The 19,848-nt window shown below is 34.9% G+C and overlaps 1 protein-coding gene across 4 annotated transcripts in view; it reads left to right on the forward strand.

The window, feature by feature from the left end:
* The window catches only part of RABGAP1 (RAB GTPase activating protein 1), a 159,896-nt gene that overhangs the window by 56,507 nt on the left and 83,541 nt on the right, over positions 1-19,848 (forward strand). For all 4 annotated transcript variants that reach the window (XM_036854765.1, XM_036854764.1, XM_036854766.1 and 1 more), the window contains 6 exons: positions 1,393-1,503; positions 1,887-1,953; positions 2,633-2,735; positions 3,370-3,539; positions 14,897-15,071; positions 18,762-18,855. In XM_036854765.1, coding sequence (XP_036710660.1) covers positions 1,393-1,503; positions 1,887-1,953; positions 2,633-2,735; positions 3,370-3,539; positions 14,897-15,071; positions 18,762-18,855 — 720 coding nt within the window. The remainder of the gene's footprint in view (positions 1-1,392; positions 1,504-1,886; positions 1,954-2,632; positions 2,736-3,369; positions 3,540-14,896; positions 15,072-18,761; positions 18,856-19,848) is intronic.

Below are 19,848 nucleotides of genomic sequence, written 5' to 3' on the forward strand. Positions count from 1 at the left end.
TAACCTGGATGTCTGTTTCTTAATTTACACAATAGGAATTAAATGTAAAATTACTTGGTTGGATCCATTCAATGATAGTGATAAGACCAGAAATACAATCTAGACCCCCCGACATCAGTGAAGTGAACTTCCACTGCTTATACTCTCCACCCTGCTTCCTATTAATGTAGCTTTTCCTTGCCCTTCAGACTCAGGACACCAGTGATAACTTTATTTCCACTGTTGTTGTTTTAAATACTGCTGAGAGATGATATTATGTTAATTTATACTTAAATATCCACAGAACATAGAGACTAGTGTATCTAATATAAATTAAAAACTGAGACCTGTCCATATCCTCATAGGTGAAAATTCTGTCAGCCACAGATATTTAACAGTTTGGTATGCAGAAGTTTTTCTTGCACGTTTGTCATTTTTAGACTCTTATGCTAAGATTCTTTGATTTTCTAATCTCAGCGTTATCACATGTTCTTGAATTGGTTACTGGTGTAGTAGTGCAGATGGGATTCAAACTAATTTTATTTCTTCAGAGCCAGTTTTTAGTTTGAGTAGGTACTCAGAGCTCTCATGTAGCCTTTTATATTATCTTCTAATGGTTCTATTGCTATTATCTTAAAGTTGTACAGTAATAAGGCACAATTTAGATTTGCTGTATATTGGCTGATTGCTGTAAGCAGATGTCCGCCTTTGAGAACAAAGGAGCTAGAGAAAGTGGTGAGTGGGAGACCAGGGGATTATTTTGGTAAACTGTCATTTAGAGAATATTTTCAACTGTTTTCTTAAGGTGATGTTTAACTGCATCATTAATGTTATTTTTATAGTTATTACACATGCTTACAGTAAGGTTATTGCTGCTTAAGGGAAGAATTAGGCAGCACCTTACTGTTGGCTATATCTTCCTCATTTCTTGTTTTTTGAAAGCACCTTGTTTTGGAATTCAAAGGATCTATATAATTAAGTATCTTTTCGTCATTATATATTTAAACAAATACGGCATGAATAATTTATTTGTAAAAAATAGTGACTAAATAGAAAGTGAAAAAAACTAACATTTTTTGAGTGCCTTGGAGCTTTATAAATATCTAATTTAATTTTCACAGCAACAAAAAAGAAAAAACTAAAGCCACGTTTTAGGGGTCATAAGAGTGGTTTTGTAGCTTTTATAAATGGTTTCTATAATGGTTTAGTGGATTACATACAGTAATGATGATATTTTCATATCAAGAGGCAGATGATGATTTTTAAATATCTGTTATGATTTGAATACCAGGCATAGAAAAGAATTAAATCTGATTCTTTTCAGTGCCTGATTTTCAAATCATAACAAAAATTGTTCTGGTGTATGTTACGAGAAAGTGCTTTGCAAAATTAATGAAACATGTTGTTCTACAGTGCAGTTCCTAAAGATAAAGACAGACAGTGCTTTAAACTACGCCAAGGAATTGATAAAAAGATTGTCATCTATGTGCAACAAACAACTAATAAGGAACTTGCCATTGAAAGGTAAACATTTTTAGTAAGTTTGGCTTAAATATAAATTTTAGTTTTTGTCAGTCTAGTGGAGCAGTCATATACTGTATTCAAAAATGTATTTGCAAAATATTTTGTTCCCTGAGGAATTCTTTTGTTCATTAAAGTGAATACTTCATTCATTTTGAATTATCTCTCATAAATCTTCAGCTAATATGTTGATCTCAACTATGTGATAATACAAGGCAAACATAAAATTTGTTTATCTCAAAGAAATAAAGATGATTTTGGTAATGCTATTTTATTGATAATTTTAATGTCCTTTTTTCTATCAATAAGAATTTTTTTTAAGTGATCTAATTTAAACATCTTTCTGTAGTCTTTTTTCCAAATTTATGTCAGTTCTTTTTTTGCAGGTGTTTTGGTCTTCTCCTTAGCCCAGGAAAAGATGTACGAAATAGTGACATGCACTTGTTAGATTTGGTAAGGATTGCTTTTTTTTTTTTTTTAAGTTTATACACTATTTCCTCTATAAAGGTTGTTTCACCAAATCTAATGTAAAAGCACATTTATGAAGCAATAAACAAAGATAAGGGAATTTCCTTATTTCCTACTTGCTGTTTACTAGTTTGACCTTAGAGCTACTTAGTCTGTCTCAGTTTCTTGATTGTGTAATAGTGAATAATTCTTGTTTATCATGTAAGGTTGATGTGGGAATCAAAGGAGACATTTTGTGAGAGTTATTTGCAAACTATCATGAGCTTTATAAAAGTAGGTGGTGTTCATATTGTTGCTATTATATGAAAACCTTTATTTTCATAACTAAATTTATGTAGTAATTACTCACTTGACAGAAGAATTCAACATAGGTTTAGGTAGTAAATTTCCCTAGTGTCTGTACAATTTGATATGATTTGCAAGCATTTACTTTATGTATAACTTTTCAGGAGCAGTTACATAAATAATTGGCACATCTTTAATTTTAACTGTAATCATTTGTATATACTCCTAACTTTTATATATATATGATTCTCTTTCATATTCTTATATTTTTGTAACTTCTATTTTTTTTAAAGGCAGCAGAATGGCGGTTAGCTGTTGTGTGTGGGGGGGTTTTTTTTTTTTTTTTTTGCATTAATTTTGTTTTTACTCTTTTCTTTAGGAATCTATGGGCAAAAGTTCAGATGGAAAGTCCTATGTTATTACTGGGAGCTGGAATCCAAAATCCCCACATTTTCAAATTGTAAATGAAGAAACTCCTAAAGGTGATGCAGATTGCTGACATCATGAACAGAAATTTTAGTCCCGAGAAGATACCCAAATCTTAGCACTACTTATTTGATAAATATTTAGTGTTTACCTACTTCTGATGAAACCAAGGAATTTGAATAGTTTTTTGAGTTTACTATTAAATTTGACCAGTAAACAAAGTATTTTTTCCTCCCTCTCCTTTCTTCATTTTTTCCTTTTCCTGCTTCCTTTTCTATTTATGTACTTTTTAAAAATATATTATTATTTTTTTATTTACAGTCTTCTAAATATTTATTTTATTTTATTTTTAATTTACATGTATATTTAATTAATTTATTTACAGGCTTCTAAATATTACTTGTTTTTGTGGAGAGGTAATACATGCACATATAGTTAAAAATTCAAATGTATCTGGGAAAAGCAAAAGTTTACCACAGTTCCCAGTGTCCCACCCTAAAAAGCACCACTCTGACCAGTTTCTTGTGTAGCTTTTCAGATATGCTATGCATAAACAACCCTTTTCAAGATGTCTCATACTCTTCCTGAATGTCATTTAAAGTTTGTAATAAAAGTAATTACTTTTACATTAATCATATGAGCAAATATATTTCCATTGAAAAAGTTTGCTTCTGCCTTCTCTCTCCCTAGATAAAGTGCTGTTTATGACCACAGCTGTTGATTTAGTAATAACAGAAGTGCAGGAGCCTGTTCGCTTTCTCCTAGAGACAAAAGTCCGAGTTTGCTCACCTAATGAAAGATTATTCTGGCCCTTCAGCAAACGTAGTACTACTGAAAATTTCTTTTTGAAACTAAAACAGGTACTGTACTTTTCTATAAATACAGATGGGGAAATAAGAGAAATTACTTCTGAGGCTGATTTATCATTAATCCATGCTGTCAATTAGATCTTTAGTTATGTGTATTTTAAATATAGTAAGAGGAAAACTGTCTTTTATTTTTACCCACCTATTTATCTTTTTGTTGCTCTTCACTTCTTCCTGAAGAACCAAGTTTCCATCTAGTCTCACTTGCCTTTAACCTGAAGAACTTCTTTTAGGATTTCTTTTAGTGGAGATCTGTTAGAGACATAACTCTCAGATTTCTTTATCTGAAAGTCTTTATTTCACTTTTATTCCAGTAGGATATTTTCACTGGGTATAGGGTTCGGGATTGACGGTTTTTTTACTTTCAGCACTTAAAGATGTCATCCCACAGTCTTGTGGTTCTCATTTTTTTTTTTTTAAAGTAAGTATGTTCTTTTTCTTTTTTTAATTTATTTATTTGGTTGCACTGGGTCTTAGTTGCATCAGGCTGGCTCCTTAGTTGTGGCATGCAGGCTCCTTAGTTGTGGCATGTGAACTCTTAGTTGGGGCATGCATGTGGGATCTAGTTTCCTGACCAGGGATCAAACCCTGGCCCCCTGCATTGGGAGCACGGAGTCTTATCCACTGTACCTCCAGGGAAGTCCCTCTCATTGTTTTCGGTGAGAAGTCAGCATGCATTTATATTGTTGTTCCTCTTTGTAATGGGTCATTTTCTCTGACTGCTTTTGATATTATTTTTTATCTTTGGTTTTTAGACCTTTACCTATGATGTGCTTAGGTTTGGTTTTTCCTTCTGTTTGTCTTGAGATTAGCTGGGCTTCATGAATTTTTAAATTTATGGGTTTTTGTTTTTTTTTTACCATTTTGGGGGAAATTCTTACCCATTATTTCTTCCAACTTTTTTCCCTGCTCCATCTCTCTTCTCTCTCCTTAAGGGATTCCAGTCATACATACTTTTGACCTTTTGATACTATTGCACAGATCTCTGGGGCTCTATTTATTTTTCCAAATATTTTTTGGTTTTTTCTTCAGATAGGATACTCTCTGTTGACCTATCTTAAAGTTCGCTTGACTCTTTCATCATCTCCAATCTGTTGTTAACCCCATTCAATGAGTTTTTTAAAAATTTCAGATCTTGTTTTTTTTCCTGGAATGTCCATTTGGTTCTTTTTTTAATAATTTCTGTTTCTTGTGAGATTGCCTCTTTGATCTTTATTTTAAGCAGATCTTCTTTTATATTCTTGAGCATAATTGTAATATAGTTACTTTAAAAATCTTGGGCTGCTAAATCTAATGTCTAGTGAGCCACATTTTCATGTTTCTTTGTCTAGTAATTTGGGATTATATATTAGACACTTTAAATGCTAGACTGCAGAGACTGTGTTATGGTCTTCTGAGTACTGAGTTTTTTAAAAAAAATGTATCAGGGGCTTCCCTAGTGGCGCAGTGGTTGAGAGTCTGCCTGCCAATGCAGGGGACACGGGTTCGAGCCCTGGTCTGGGAGGATCCCACGTACTGCGGAGCGGCTGGGCCCGTGAGCCACAATTGCTGGGCCTGCGTGTCTGGAGCCTGTGCTCTGCAATGGGAGAGGCCGCGATGGTGAGAGGCCCGCGCGCCGCGATGAAGGGTGGCCCCCGCTTGCCGCAACTAGAGAAGGCCCTCGCACAGAAACGAAGACCCAACACAGCCATAAAAATAAATAAATAAATAAATAAATATTTAAAAAAAAAATGTATCAGTTAATTTGGTCAAAGTCAAACGCTATACTCTGTCTTTCCTGTGGTGGGCAGCAGATAAAATTTCTGTTCCCTTCTTTTAGCTTTTTTTTTTTGGCCCCGGTTGCCCCTCTACTTATTGTTCCTTTCTTTGCCTTCCTTTGTATCAAAACTCCTTGAAAGTAATCAAGTTCATAGTGACCTAAATTGCTAAATCCAGTGGTCAGTCTGAGTCTTTGTCTTAGTGACGTGTCAGGAGCATTTGATATAGATGATTAACTCCCTCCTCCTTAAATACCCCTCTTTCACTTAGCCTTTCACTTCAGCCTTCAGCCTTCAGCCTAAAATGCTCTACCTACCTGTCCTTACCATCTCAGTTTATGGGCATCTTCTAGTAGTTGCTTAGGCCAAGAATTTGGCTGTTATTTTTCACACCCCATATCCAGTCTGTCAAGAAATTCTGTTTTCTTTTAAAACATATCTAGAAGCTGACTACTTCTTACCACCTAGATTACATTAACTTCATCTGAATCATTGTTTTCACCTGGATTATTGGAGTAGCCTTTTCACTCATCTCCCTGTTTCTATTTTTGTCACCTTTTGATATATTCTCAGTATAGCAGCCTAACATCAAATCACGTCATCTTTCTGCTCAAAATTCTCCAATCCTATTTCACTCCATAAAATCCTAAGTCCTTCTAGTAGGTTGTAAGACCCTATCTGATCTGCTGCCTATTAACGTTATAAACGAATTCCTCTCTTTTACTTCTTACTTGCTTCCTCTGCTTTAACCATGCTCTTAGGGCCTTTGCTATCAACTGTTCCTTCTACCTAAAATTCTCTTCCCCTGGATCCCACTTGCTATTATTCACCTCCTTCAAGTCCTCATCTTCTTCAGGTCTTTGCTTAGATTTACTTTTTAGCAACTCATGACCACCCCCATTTAACACTGCAGTTTGCCTGATTATCCACTGGTACTGCTGATTCCCTCCCCATTGATTGTTTTTTTAATTAATTAATTAATTTATTTATTTTTGGCTGTGTTGGGTCTTCGTTTCTGTGCCAGGACTTTCTCTAGTTGTGGCAAGCGGGGGCCACTCTTCATCGCGGTGCGCGAGCCTCTCACTATCGTGGCCTCTCTTCTTGCGGAGCACAGGCTCCAGACGCGCAAGCTCAGTAGTTGTGGCTCACGGGCCTAGTTGCTTCATGGCATGTGGGATCTTCCCAGACCAGGGCTCGAACCCATGTCCCCTGCATTAGCAGGCAGATTCTCAACCACTGCGCCACCAGGGAAGCCCCCCCACTGATATATTTTTAATTTTTTTTACAGGGGTGTTAGTTTCCAACATACTGCAAAATATACTTCTTTTTATTTTGATTATTACCTATTTTTCATATAAGAAACCTCTACTAAGGCAGTATTTCTAATCTGACTTGTTCACTGATTTATCCCAAGCAAATAGAACATGATAGTTCTTAATACATATTTATGAATTAATTTTATTTCATGTAACTCTGAAATTCCATTATACAAGATTATAGTGTTGTATGTGGATTTACTTGAATATACTTTTCTGTAGCAATAAATATTTTAGTTCCAGTGTGTCCAAGTTAGCCCTTTTGGTTATAGTTAGAAAAAGGTAGCAAGCAGAACAGGAATAGAGATTTCTTTTCAGTGTTATCTTAAGAGACAAAGTAAATCTGGGTTTCCTAGCATTGTTCTCCCAGTTCTTCACTATGACAGGAGCAAAGGATTAGCGTAGGATTATCATCTAGAACTTGGCTTTTGAGTCAGAGTACATGGATCTTACCATTGACTAGTTTTATGACTTTGAGCAAGTTCCTTCAACTCTCTCAGCCTCAGTTTACTCAGCTGTGAAATGGCAGTGATAGAATCTTCCTCATAGTGTTATTGTGACATTAAGTGAGAAACTGTACAACGTACTTGGAATAGTTCCTAGCACATAGTATGTTATTCATGCATTTTAGCTATTATTATTGAGAGGGACGTCAGTGGGACAGCAAAAACACTTAAGTCATGAAATCAGAACAGCATCGATTATTTAGTGGATTAGCTCCAGGGGAAGAAGGCTTCAGAAAGAAAACCAATTTACAAGCATTATTTTACAAGTTTAGGGAATGGGTGGAAATGATTCTTAATAGTTTCTAGAGTAAGAGTTAGCAAACAAATTAATTGTATAATATTTTTTAGTATAGATTTGTATGTAAAAAAAATTCTCTTTAATTAGAATTCTGTTTCTTTAATCTTATCTCAGTGAACATAAGTAAGATTACCCTGATCTTGCTTTTCCCTTGAGGTCTTATGTTATACAGCCGTGATTCAAAGATTGCATGGGTTTACAGGAATATTTCTTCTGTGGTTTGATTTAGAATAATGTATCTAATTAGGCTAACAAATGACTTGTCAGGGTAGACTAGCCAAAAACAGATGTATGCCTGAGACATAGCCTGATAGACTATTCTAGACTCTCTGTTAAAGTTACAAGCTAAACCTAGGCTGAGTTGTCAGTATTTTCTTTGCAAAAAGCTGAAGTTTATATGTGGAAGCTGGGAGGAGGGCAGGGAATTCCTGAGAATAATGTCTCATTTTTCTCCTTATTTGTATGTCTTGGGGTGGGTGTGAGGGGTAGTCAGGGGGAAAGGAGAGAGGCAGTATGAAGAATTTGAACAGTTTTTTTTTTTGTCTTAGTGCACTTAGGGCACTGTTAATTCTCATCCCTTGCAACACAATAAACTAAGTTTATTTATTTCCTCTTTTACGTTCATGGCTTTAAAAATTAATAGCAGTTACCGCTAACTGAGGCCCTCCTGTGGCAATCACTCGACTAGCTACTTTCACTTTTCCTGTCTTATGTAATTTTCATAGTGATCCAGTGAGGATAGTGTTTACATTTTATAGATCCAAAGATGTAAAATAGATTTTATGGGATATTGTGTGAGCAAGATTCATACCTAAGCCTTCTAAGAGTCTCAGCCAGGGTTCTTCCCAAAGAAACATCCTTCTTTCGTCTTTATTTCTGTAAGAGTATTTTTGGGATTTACTTAAGTCAAATTAAGCATAATTTAAAATTTTAACCTCTTTGCAGTTCTCATTAGACAGAAAAGGAAGCACTGCTACAGGCCAAATTTTTAAAATATTCAGTATATAGTTTCTGTTTATTGCTGATGTATGGGAAAACAATTATAGAAATGTTATTAAAAATACATATTTAAAAATTGATTCTTTTTCCTTTCACTAAAATTATCTGGTGACTCAGTAACTCCTTTTTAGCCTGGAAGCCTTCCCAGCTGTGGGGATTCCTATATTAAGATGGCACCATATTAGAGAAACTTTTAAAATTAGTGGGGAATGAAAGAAGAGGAAATGGTCTAAAGACTAGATTTTCCAACAGTAACATAAAGTGAATAAAAGACCAACTAATCATTCTTAAATTCTTAAAATTATAGAATTATAGAATTTTCATTGCTAAAGACACTGTAGGGGTCTTAAAATGTTTTATTTTATTTTATAAATAAAATTTTATAAATGAAGAAGCTAACGTCTGAAAGACTAAGTGATGTGGCCAGTGTCATATAGACAAGTAATTTGTATAACCATCCGTACTGGAAACCCGAGCTTCTATCTCTTTGTGTATTTGCTGTGTGTGTGTGTGTGTGTGTGTGTGTGTGTGTACGTGTGTGTACGTGTGTGTACACACAGGCACAGGCACAGTCACATGTATGCAGTACACCACTGTACCTCTCAAGATAGAAAATGCTTTCTGTACCAGAGCTCTTCAACTGCTAAATCAGGAGGCACAGGTTCAACTATTCCTGGGAAGTATGATCACTTGGTTAAGATGGTGACTGCTGGATTTCTCCTTTGTAAAAGTAGATTTTTCTTTTTGCATTTAGCAGATCATCTTTGAGGTGATACTTTGGCAACTTCCAAATATCCTTTTCCTCAGCACCTTTCTAACTAATGGTTTTAGCATTCGTTGATGATCCCTGCCTGAATCAGTTGAGTTCATTCACATATTTTTTTTTTTTTTTTTTGAGAATAACATGTTGGCATATAGTTGCAAGAATTTTTGCTTTAGACTTTTGATTCTTTTTTTTTTCTTTTTTTAATTTTATAGCTACTTTTATTTTTTATTTATTTATTTATTTTTGGCTGTGCTGGGTCTTCGGTTCGTGCGAGGGCTTTCTCTAGTTGCGGCAAGTGGGGGCCACTCTTCATTGCGGTGCGGGGACCGCTCTTCATCGCGGTGCGCGGGCCTCTCACTATCGCGGCCCCTCCCGTTGCGGGGCACAGGCTCCAGACGCGCAGGCTCAGCAGTTGTGGCTCACGGGCCCAGCCGCTCCGTGGCATGTGGGATCTTCCCAGACCAGGGCTCGAACCCGTGTCCCCTGCATTAGCAGGCAGATTCTCAACCACTGCGCCACCAGGGAAGCCCCATTCACATATTTTTAATAGTAATTAAACATTACAGGGTTTTTTCTTTTCTTATACATGTATATGTTTATTAATATTGAATATTTAAATAATAATAATAATAAATTTATTTGCTTTATCTTACTTTATCAAAGAGTTAAAAAATATCAGTATTGTAGGAAACACCCTTAATGAGTGATGTTTATTTTATTGCTCCTGGTAAATTTATAACAAAATTTTATAGACTTGTAAAATGTCTGTTGAGAAAAGGTACTATTATATGGGCTTACAAAACATAAATTTCAGTTGTTTAAAATTCCAGGGGCTTCCCTGGTGGCGCAGTGGTTGAGGGTCTGCCTGCCGGTGCGGGGGACGCGGGTTCGAGCCCTGGTCTGGGAGGATCCCACATGCCGCGGAGCGACTAGGCCCGTGAGCCACAACTACTGAGCCTGCGCGTCTGGAGCCTGTGCGCCGCAACAAGAGAGGCCACGATAATGAGAGGCCCGCGCACCGCGATGAAGAGTGGCCCCCACTTGCCACAACTAGAGAAAGCCCTCGCACAGAAACAGAAACGAAGACCCAGCACAGCCAAAAATTAAAATAATTAATTAATTAATTAATTAATTAAAAAAAAAAAATTCCAGTGAGGACAAACTTATATTTTAATTTAATACAGTTAACTGATGAGGATAATTAAACATCAGTTAATAAACTTGCACCATTTCTAAAATATACATAATGTCACACTGCAATTTATGTACAACTTATGTTATACACGTTTCTTTCAATTGGAAATAAAACCCATATTTTAAAATCAGTATATACTTTAGAAATGTAAACATCTAAATGAAAAAGTTTCCAAAATATTTAGTGTATTCGACCTTTTCCACAGATGCTTAAACAAATTTGGGGGAGAAATAGCTATTAATATAACTGCAATACCTGTGTATTTTTTCATGTTTCTCATTCTGTGTATGTAAAAAATACAGGTATATAATATGAAATTATTTGACTATAGTTTTAAATTCCCATTAATTTCCCATTCATTCAAAAAATCAGTATTGCAATTAATATTAAAACTGTTGAGTGAAGTTTAAGATTTTGTGGAACCTCTTTTTGTCCTTTGAACGTGTTCTAGTAAGATTATATTCAGTAAAATCAGTACTGTTCAAAAGTTAGCTAGAATATTTTCTTTTCGTTGTAGTTCTGTTACCATTTGACATATAGTTAGATTTATTTGTTTTCATATTTTTGATTTGGGGGCTTGGGGTATTTTCCTTTTTGGTTTAATTTATTTTTTGAATATTTAAAATACTTACATGCTACAAAAGTCAAAATTATATAAAAATGTATACTCTTAGGTCTTGGTTTCATTCATATCTCCCTTTCCCCAACCCTATAAGTAACCATTATTATTGGTTTCTAGGTTATCTTTCCAGTGTTTCTTTTTGTGAAAATAATAAAATACTTCTATGTATTTTTTAACTCCCTTTTAAACAAAAACTAGCATACTATATATATTTTTCTGCACCTTGCTTTTTTATCTCAATATATCCTGGTGATCATTCCATGTAAGTTTATAGAGATCTTCCTCATTCTTATTAACGACTGCATACTACTTTGTTGTTTGGATAAATCACGCTTCTTTCAACTAGTCCTTTATTGATTAATACTTGGATTTTTTTCCCAAGCATTTGCTATTCTAAATAATGTTGCAGTATAGCACTTTGTGCGTGTATTTTTTTGATTTTATGAAAGTGCATCTTAGAGTAGATACCTATTGGTGGAATTACTGGCACATGAGGTAATTTTGCATTTGTAATTTTGTTCTATTTGCCATGTTCCCCTCTGTAAAGGTTGTAATCGTAGAGATTAGCAGGTATGAGAGTACCTGTTTCTCCAGAGGCTTATCAGAGTGCATTGTCAAACATAAGGATCTGATGGTAGTTTTAATTTATCCTCTGATGAATGAAAACAAGCATTTTTTTTTTTTCAGATGTGTAGGGGTGATTTTTCTTTCCTTTTCTGTGAATTGTCTCTTCATATTTTTTGCTCTTTGGTTTTGGCCATTTCCTCTTAATTTTTAAAAGTTCTTTATGAAATCAAAGAGAGTAACCCTTTGAGATATAATTTGCAAATATTTCTCCTGGTTTGTCACTTGTCCTATGACCTAAATTATGATGAGTCTTTGGGCTTTTTTTGCCACACAGTTTCTTTCTTCTATACTTGAATTTATCAAGTTTCTCCTTTAAAGCTTCTGGATTTGGGGTCATAATTAGAAATGCTTTCCCTACTCTCAAGTAATAAAGGAATTTATACATTTTCTAATATTACTTACATGGTTTCATTTGACTACTTTTATTTATATCTCTAATTTATTAGTATCTTATTCTGTTATATAGTGTAAGGTATGGATCTGATTTAAAGTTTTTTTCAAATGACCATCCACTTGTCCCAATAGCATTCATTGCAAAGTCTAACTTTTCCCCCAGTGATTTGAGATGCCACCTTTATCATATATCAGATTTTCATATGTGTTTAGAACTCTTTTGGTTTTTATGTTCTTTTTGATTGATCTTTATGTTACTCATTCACTGATACCACACTGTTTTAATTACGTAGACGTTATGTTTTTATATTTGGTAGGGCTCACTTTCCTCCTCAGCTGTTCTTCTTTTTCTGGGTTTTGCTAAGTATTCTTGATTGTTTATTTTTACGTAAACTTTAGATTCAACCTTTGTAGCTCTGGAAGAAAATTATTGGTATTTTTATTGGGGAGAATTGAAATCTTTGTGATATTAATATAGAGTCATCTTTTCCAAGAACTTGTGATATCGTTCCACTTATTCATGTCTACTTTTTTTTTTTTGGTCTTTTAAGAGTGCTTTTTGAAAGCTTTTTATTATAGAAAATTCAAATGTACACAGAAATAAAAAGAATAATATAATGAACCCCATGTACTATTACCCAGCTTCAACAATGAACAACATTTTTAATAGCTGGAGTTCTTAACTTACAGGCAGGGTCCACTTCTTGACTCCATATTTATCTGACTTCAAAAGGGCAGTAGTGCTCTGGTGACTGTCACTCAAAGAGGAGTTTCTAGGTGAAGTGCAATGGTTATTACATTCATATAGTTTCTGAGAAAAAATTTTAAAGGTAAAGAGTTATGTTGATCTTTGAAATGTTCCAGATAGCAATTAACTAATGTTTTAGAGAGTAATTTAAAACAAAAGTAAATCCTGTTCCCTATCAAAGCATATTTGAAATTAAAAATCATAGTTACAAATTTAGAATGAACATATGTCAAAGATTTAATTTAATTCATTAGGTAGTGAGGCAGCCAGTAAGATGGTAAAACAGGTTCTAAGTATTTGAGAAACTTGAGTTTATATAGTCCTGTCTTTAAAAAAAAAAAAGAATGTTAGAACAAGATTGCTGGGTTAGAAACAAAACTGGTTAATGTCCTATAGGTAACCTTTGGGTTATCTTTTCTATTAGACGGAAATCATTTGCATAGCTATTGGAAACAAGCCTACAGATTAATATGTAACTTCACAGAGTCTGGGTCCTTTAATTAATAATAAGTAATTCAGTCATTTATTCACCTAGAAAATTAAATAATTCTTTGGTGGACATGTTAAAGTCAGCACATCTGGGTCTGTGTGTCAAATCTGGCCTGGCACTTGCTTTCATAAAATGCTTTTGAAACACAGCCACACTCACTGTCTATGGCTGCTTTTGCACCATAATGGCAGAGTTGAGTAGTTGCAGCAGAGACTACTGGCCCACATAGCCTAGAATACTTACTTTTTGGCCCTTTACAGAAAAGTTTGCCAACTACTATATTAAACAGTGCTTCAGGATGATATTGAAAGGACATGTTGCCACTACCTAAGCCTTCCAGGATTGCGGTAGTTTTTCTTAAGAACCCAAATGAACATTAGGATGACAAAATCTGGTCTCTGCCTGGTATTTCTGTACCTAACGAACCTCTTATTGCTCCCCCTCTTCTGTATTTTTACTTTATCCATGTATATCTTTCTCTTCGGTGTTGCTACCTTTCTATTCTAGTTGTCTCTGTATCTTTTCCTGTAGTTCTGTCTTGTCCTCCTGCTCTGTATTTCACTTTTTTCCTCCTCCTTAAACTGACTCTAATATGGAATGTTAATATATTTAAATATTGTACTGGTAAAGTGTTACATTTCCTACTCTTAATTTTTTATTTTAAGCCCTTTTTAAAAAATTTTTTTTTAGTTTATTTATTTATTTATTTTTGGCCGCGTTGGGTCTTCATTGCTGTGCGTGGGCTTTCTCTAGTTATGGCAAGCACGGGCTACTCTTTGTTGTGATGCATGGGCTTCTCATTGCGGTGGTTTCTCTTGTTGTGGAGCATCGGCTCTAGGCAGTCGGGCTTCTGTAGTTGTGGCACACAGGCTCTAGAGCACAGGCTCAGTAGTTGTGGTACATGAGCTTAGTTGCTCTGCGGCATGTGGGATCTTCCCGGACCTGGGCTCAAACCCGTGTCCCCTGCATTGGCAGGTGGATTCTTAACCACTGTGCCACCAGGGAAGTCCCTTAATTTTTAATTTAGGTCAATTTAAACTGTTATGTGCTTGTCTTAAGATAAACCCAGAATATAAAACAGTTTGAGCTATCAAAAATTTTATTTGTTCTATTAATCTCTTTTCTGTCACTTACCTCTCCTCCCACCCACCCCCAGTTGTAGCTTTCAGTTGAAGAAAAGTTCCCTATTCTGTTATAATTAAGCGAAAGGATTTGGGGGGGAGGGGCATGGAGATAAGACTTTCTTAGTTCTAAACTTTATGTTTTAGAATATTTCTAAAACATTTTTTTCATGTATAGTTTTATGTAGGAAACCTTGAACAAAACAAAGTAATTGGGGAGCTGCAGAACGGTTAACTTTTTAGTTCACACTTACTAAATATTGGTAGTTGGATGTTTGATGATACAGTCTGAATACAGTAAATAAAATTGCAGAACTAGAGCCCTGCTCAGTAAATATCCTATTTACCTTTTCCTAAGTCTAAACATATATTTTTCTATTTAGAAAAGATTACATTTTGTTTAGATATTTAAAGTAATACCTTTCTATTCTCATATCCTGTATGAGATCAGAAGTAGTGCTCAATTAAAAAAATGTTTTATCCCTTGATAAATAATGTATTTTCATCTTCAAGATAAAGCAAAAGGAGAGAAAGAACAATACTGACACTTTATACGAAGTTGTTTGCTTGGAAAGTGAATCAGAGAGAGAGAGGAGGAAAACTACAGCCAGTCCCTCAATTCGCCTGCCACAGTCTGGATCTCAGAGTTCAATGATACCTTCTCCTCCAGAAGACGATGAAGAGGAAGGTAAATTGTAGGGAGAGCTTAATTTCTATTTTGGGGTGGCAGACCATACAGACCTTTACAGTTTTATCAGGGAATTGATAAAGTGACATAGTATTTTGAATTCTTTTAAAAGGACTGTGGGAGATTAAAAAGTGATTAACATAGGACTTTCTTTAAGGTAATTGTAACCAAGTTAGAAAAAAATGAGATTTATAATTAGTGCTTTTTTAAATAATCAGTCTGCTAGCTTAGTGTATTAATATAGCACATTTTTAGAGCAAATTTGACACAGCTTCCACCTCAATAAATGTTCCCATCTCAACTGATTTATACATTATTGGATTTTCACACTGATAAGTATTAGGAATCAACCAGTTCTTTATTTTTTCCTCTTTTTTTTTTTATGGTTATATCTGTAAACTATTCTATCAATCTGTGTTAAAAGATGCAGTATACAAGTGAGATATGAAGGGAAGGAACACAGGAAAAGTGAAAGTTTGGGAGGCATTTTCCAATTTATAATTTTGTACCAGAGCTTTATTTTTAAGGGCAAAAGCAAGCTGATTACGAGAGGTCATATGAGGCATGTATCTATGTGAGCGTCACAAGAAGTGTTTTAGAAAATTCATAGACGAGAATTCATTTCTCATTGTGGAGTATGTGGTGGAGCACCATGAATAGTTTTTTAGCTGGAACTTTTAAAGTGCAAGGAGAATTCAGGGATAAAGGGGCTGGTTTGGGCACTTCTGGCTAAGAAATTACATTAACAAAAGCATGGAGGTGGCAGGAATGTCTGATTGGGTTAAAAGAAATACATATCCATGATTATATGTTCTTTTTTCAAGTTTAGAGCAAGCTCTTACTTTCCACTTTCTGTTGTTCCCTGTAACTTCTACTTTTTCTGTGTCTAATCAGCTTAGGATCATTTATTAGTAATATTGATGGCCACCAGTTACTAGATGCTTAATATGTGGTAGACAGGTACTTTGTTTATAAAGTAATACTGTGTTTATATAGTCCTCACAAATATCCTGAAAAATAGGACTTATTTTGAATATACTTATTTTGAGCATAAGGAAATAGAATCTCAGAAAAGTGAATTTGCCCAAGGTCACAACAGCTGGAAATTGGCAGGGAGGATTTTAATCCAGGTCTGTGAGTTAATAGTCTGAGCTCTATTCTGTCACCATCTCTGGGCATTTAGTTCACATAAAGCATTTTGAAGTGCAAAGAAAGCACATATGTTGTTTTGTGAAGTCAGAGATACAATTTATAGTCTCCCTGCAGAGGCGATTTAAGTCATGTTTTAAGGCTGGGAAAGGTGAAATTGTTCCCACTGTTTGAGATTGTCTACTGTATAACTGGTTCTGGAGACTTTCAGTTTCCCTTCTAGGTCAACACTGCTTAAGATGCAGAGCAAATAAAAGTTTATAGAACTTTCCTCCCCTTAAACTCAGGAATTTAAAAAAACACCCAAAATTGAGAAAGACACTCTATTTATTATGAAACCAGAGACTGCTCCAATCTCCATACTATAGATGTTAAAGGATATCTACCAGTTACAAAGAAATTTGGGCCCAACTAATAGATAACATCAGGATTGAGATGTAGTTCTAATCTCTAGCAGGCACGGATTTTTAATGTAATTGAGGGGGTTCAGAAGGCCTCTACTGACAGCTCTTAACTGGGGAGAGATAAGGACTAACAGCAGTCAGCAGCCCATGGGAGAATCAGGCAACACTAGAACACAGCTCTGTAAAGGAAGAGAGCGTGTCCTTTTCTGCCCCACATTATTTCCCTGGTGTGTAACCCAATTCCTGGTATATAATAGATGCTCAGTAAATATTGGCAGGATGAGTAACCCTCCTGGGGTCCATTTCCATAGTGAAAAGTTAACGACAGGAGAACTGGGACTGAAGAAGACTTCAGCCATGCCATCTTTTAATTCTCTCTAATGGAGTATACAAACAGGGGAAACTGGTCCTGTTGTGATGTTTGCTTCATGGAAAGAAATGGCTGTAATCCTCTAAAGAGGCTCCTTTATCCATAGGACATTTGTGCTCACAGGGCCGGAAGCCAGCAGTTATAAATGGGAGGTGTTCAGAAAACGTTCTGAACACATCCAGACAGTAAAAGAGAATTTTGTAAGATACGTCTTCCTAATCTCTTTAAAGGAATTATCTCTTGTAAATTTTAGTACATTTTTTAGTAGCTGCCGTCCCCCAAAGACGTTGTGTTATATTGACATTTTTAATGAGTAGAGAATTACTTGAGGCATATAGAAAGTAGGGCCAATTCTAGCAAAATAATGAAGCAGGGGAAGTTTATCTTAGTGCACTGGAGCCTTTCTCTTTTCCTTATCTATCTGCAGAGGTCTCACGTATATTCAGTCTGTCCTCTGCCATAACTCAACTATGAAAACTGCTGATAATGTTCAAGGCATTATAATGTGAATAAGTTTAATAATAAGTATCCTGGATTTCTGAGCCTTTAAAATCAGTGCTCTCAGATATGCCATCTCTAAAGGGATGCCAATTCATGATGTAATCATCAGAGGTGTAAAGATCAAAACTTTTTAAGGCAGGTTAAACCAAAAAATCTAGATACAGCATTGGTTGAGGACACATGGAAACAAGTACTGTTGTACCCAACTAGTGCAAATATCAATTGGTAAAACCATTTTGGAAGGCAGTTTGTCAGTAAGTTTCAAAATCCTTAAAAGCATGCATTTTTTAACCCAGGGAGTTCTCTTCTGGGCATATACCCAATAAAAGCAATGAGATATGTTCATCCTGATACTATTTGTAGCAAAAAGTTGAAAACTCACCAAGTATCCAACAAAAGAAGATTATTAAGTAAGTCTTAGTTCATATTTTCCCCCCACTTTCATTACACTTTTCAATTTGTCTCACATGCCTTTATCATTGCCACTTTTTTCACTGTCTTTATGTCTTATAATCTTTGACTTCGTATTCAAATTTACATTTCCTAATTATTTGAACTAAGTTTGAAATGATTCATTTTGGTCCTTTTTTAAATATTTTTGTGCTTTCTATTATAAATTATGTCATTGTAGAAAATTTAGAAAGTCATAAAAACATAAAGGAGGAAAAAAAAATCATAACTCCATCACTCAGTGTTAATGTTTTGGTATAGTTCATTCCAGACTATTTTCTATTTTTTAACGTAGATTATAATGAAGATTTAGCTCTTATGTTTATTTTATGTGGTATTTTGTGAGATCATTATGTAAACAAGTGTCAACACAAATTTACATTGTAAACATGTATCATAATTTATTCTGACATTCTCTGCTTTCCTATTTTTGTAGCTTATGCTTAGGTGGTTTGTAATTTTAACTGTTATACATAAGACTGCGATATATTTTCATGTATAAAGCTGTTTGCTTTGGAATAGGTGAGAGAACATGCATTTTGAGTCCTATCATTTTATAATTATATGGCTCTTTTCTGCAGTTGACATAATATAGACCTATATGAAAAGCAAAAGAGAATTAAAGAGATTACAACAACATTCCACCTAGGACCATTTTTATTTTCCTCGTACTTATAACTGTATACTAAAAGAGAGAAATTATGATACTATGCTCCCAGTAAAATCTTTCAAATTTGACTGTTATGTTTCCAGGTCATTCTTCTGGCTAGCATAGCCACCTCTGTTATCCTTTTTTGTGTGTTTTGTTTATTAAAGATAACGATGAACCTCTCTTGAGTGGATCTGGTGATGTATCCAAAGAATGTGCAGAGAAAATTCTTGAAACATGGGGAGAACTGCTGTCTAAATGGTAAGTTGTAATAGAATAGTTCTCCTTTTCACCTGTAATTCTTATTTTATGGGTATGGAATTTTACCTAACATTATTGAATTTTGGAGCCAATAATAAAAACCTAAGTATGAGGTTCACATTCTAGAATCTCTGTTTTTAGAGGTTTATAAGGGTAGTAGTGAAGATCTGAAATCAACTTTCAAAATATCAGAAACCTAATAAATTCACATTGCTGCAGAAAATATTTATTCAAACATGGAAAGCATGGGGAGAATAAATAAGGAAAGAAGTCATTTGTATTAAAGTGGTTAGAAACCACTGACTGGTTAAGATAATACACAGTAGTTAAGACTATACACAATAAACAGGGAGGTTTAGAAGATGCTCACACAATGCATAGAGCCATGGTAAGAGACTCCAGGTGGGATTTTTCCTTATCTGTGTTATATGCCTCAGGTGACAGAGCAGCATGTTATAAACATGGTATATATTAATTGCTCTACCAATTACTTTTCCTACTAACACTTGTAAAATTCAGGAATTTCTCATCCGCTCAAAAGATGGTTTGAGAACAACATTAAACACTATCCTCTAGGCTGTCTAAAGAGAGTACATTACCTTCAGGTATTTATTAACGGTATCAGAGACACTCTGGTAAATCAAGTTGGTGAGACATTTATGTAGTTTCCTTTCCCCATTGTGTAGGATGCCTGTATATGCTGAAAAGAGCTGAACTTGAAAGTGATCTGAGTAGTTTTCTATTTCTGACTTTCTGGTTATTAGGGTTGTCTGTTAGCTCCCCATGGACCTGTTACTTTGGAGTCTGATTTTTCTCTGAAGTTTTAACTGTTGAAACCTTCGCTCTATTCTTAGTAAAACCGTGTCTCAGCATTAAAAAAAACTTCATGCCCTTAAGGGATGGGACTACAAATGGGCATCATCTGCTTCTAGCACTCTCACAGTGCTTTACACTTCTGGTAAAACACTCTCCACATTGGGAAATGTCAAATGT

Source organism: Balaenoptera musculus, chromosome 6, assembly GCF_009873245.2.
Source record: "Balaenoptera musculus isolate JJ_BM4_2016_0621 chromosome 6, mBalMus1.pri.v3, whole genome shotgun sequence".
Lineage (NCBI taxonomy): Eukaryota > Metazoa > Chordata > Mammalia > Artiodactyla > Balaenopteridae > Balaenoptera > Balaenoptera musculus.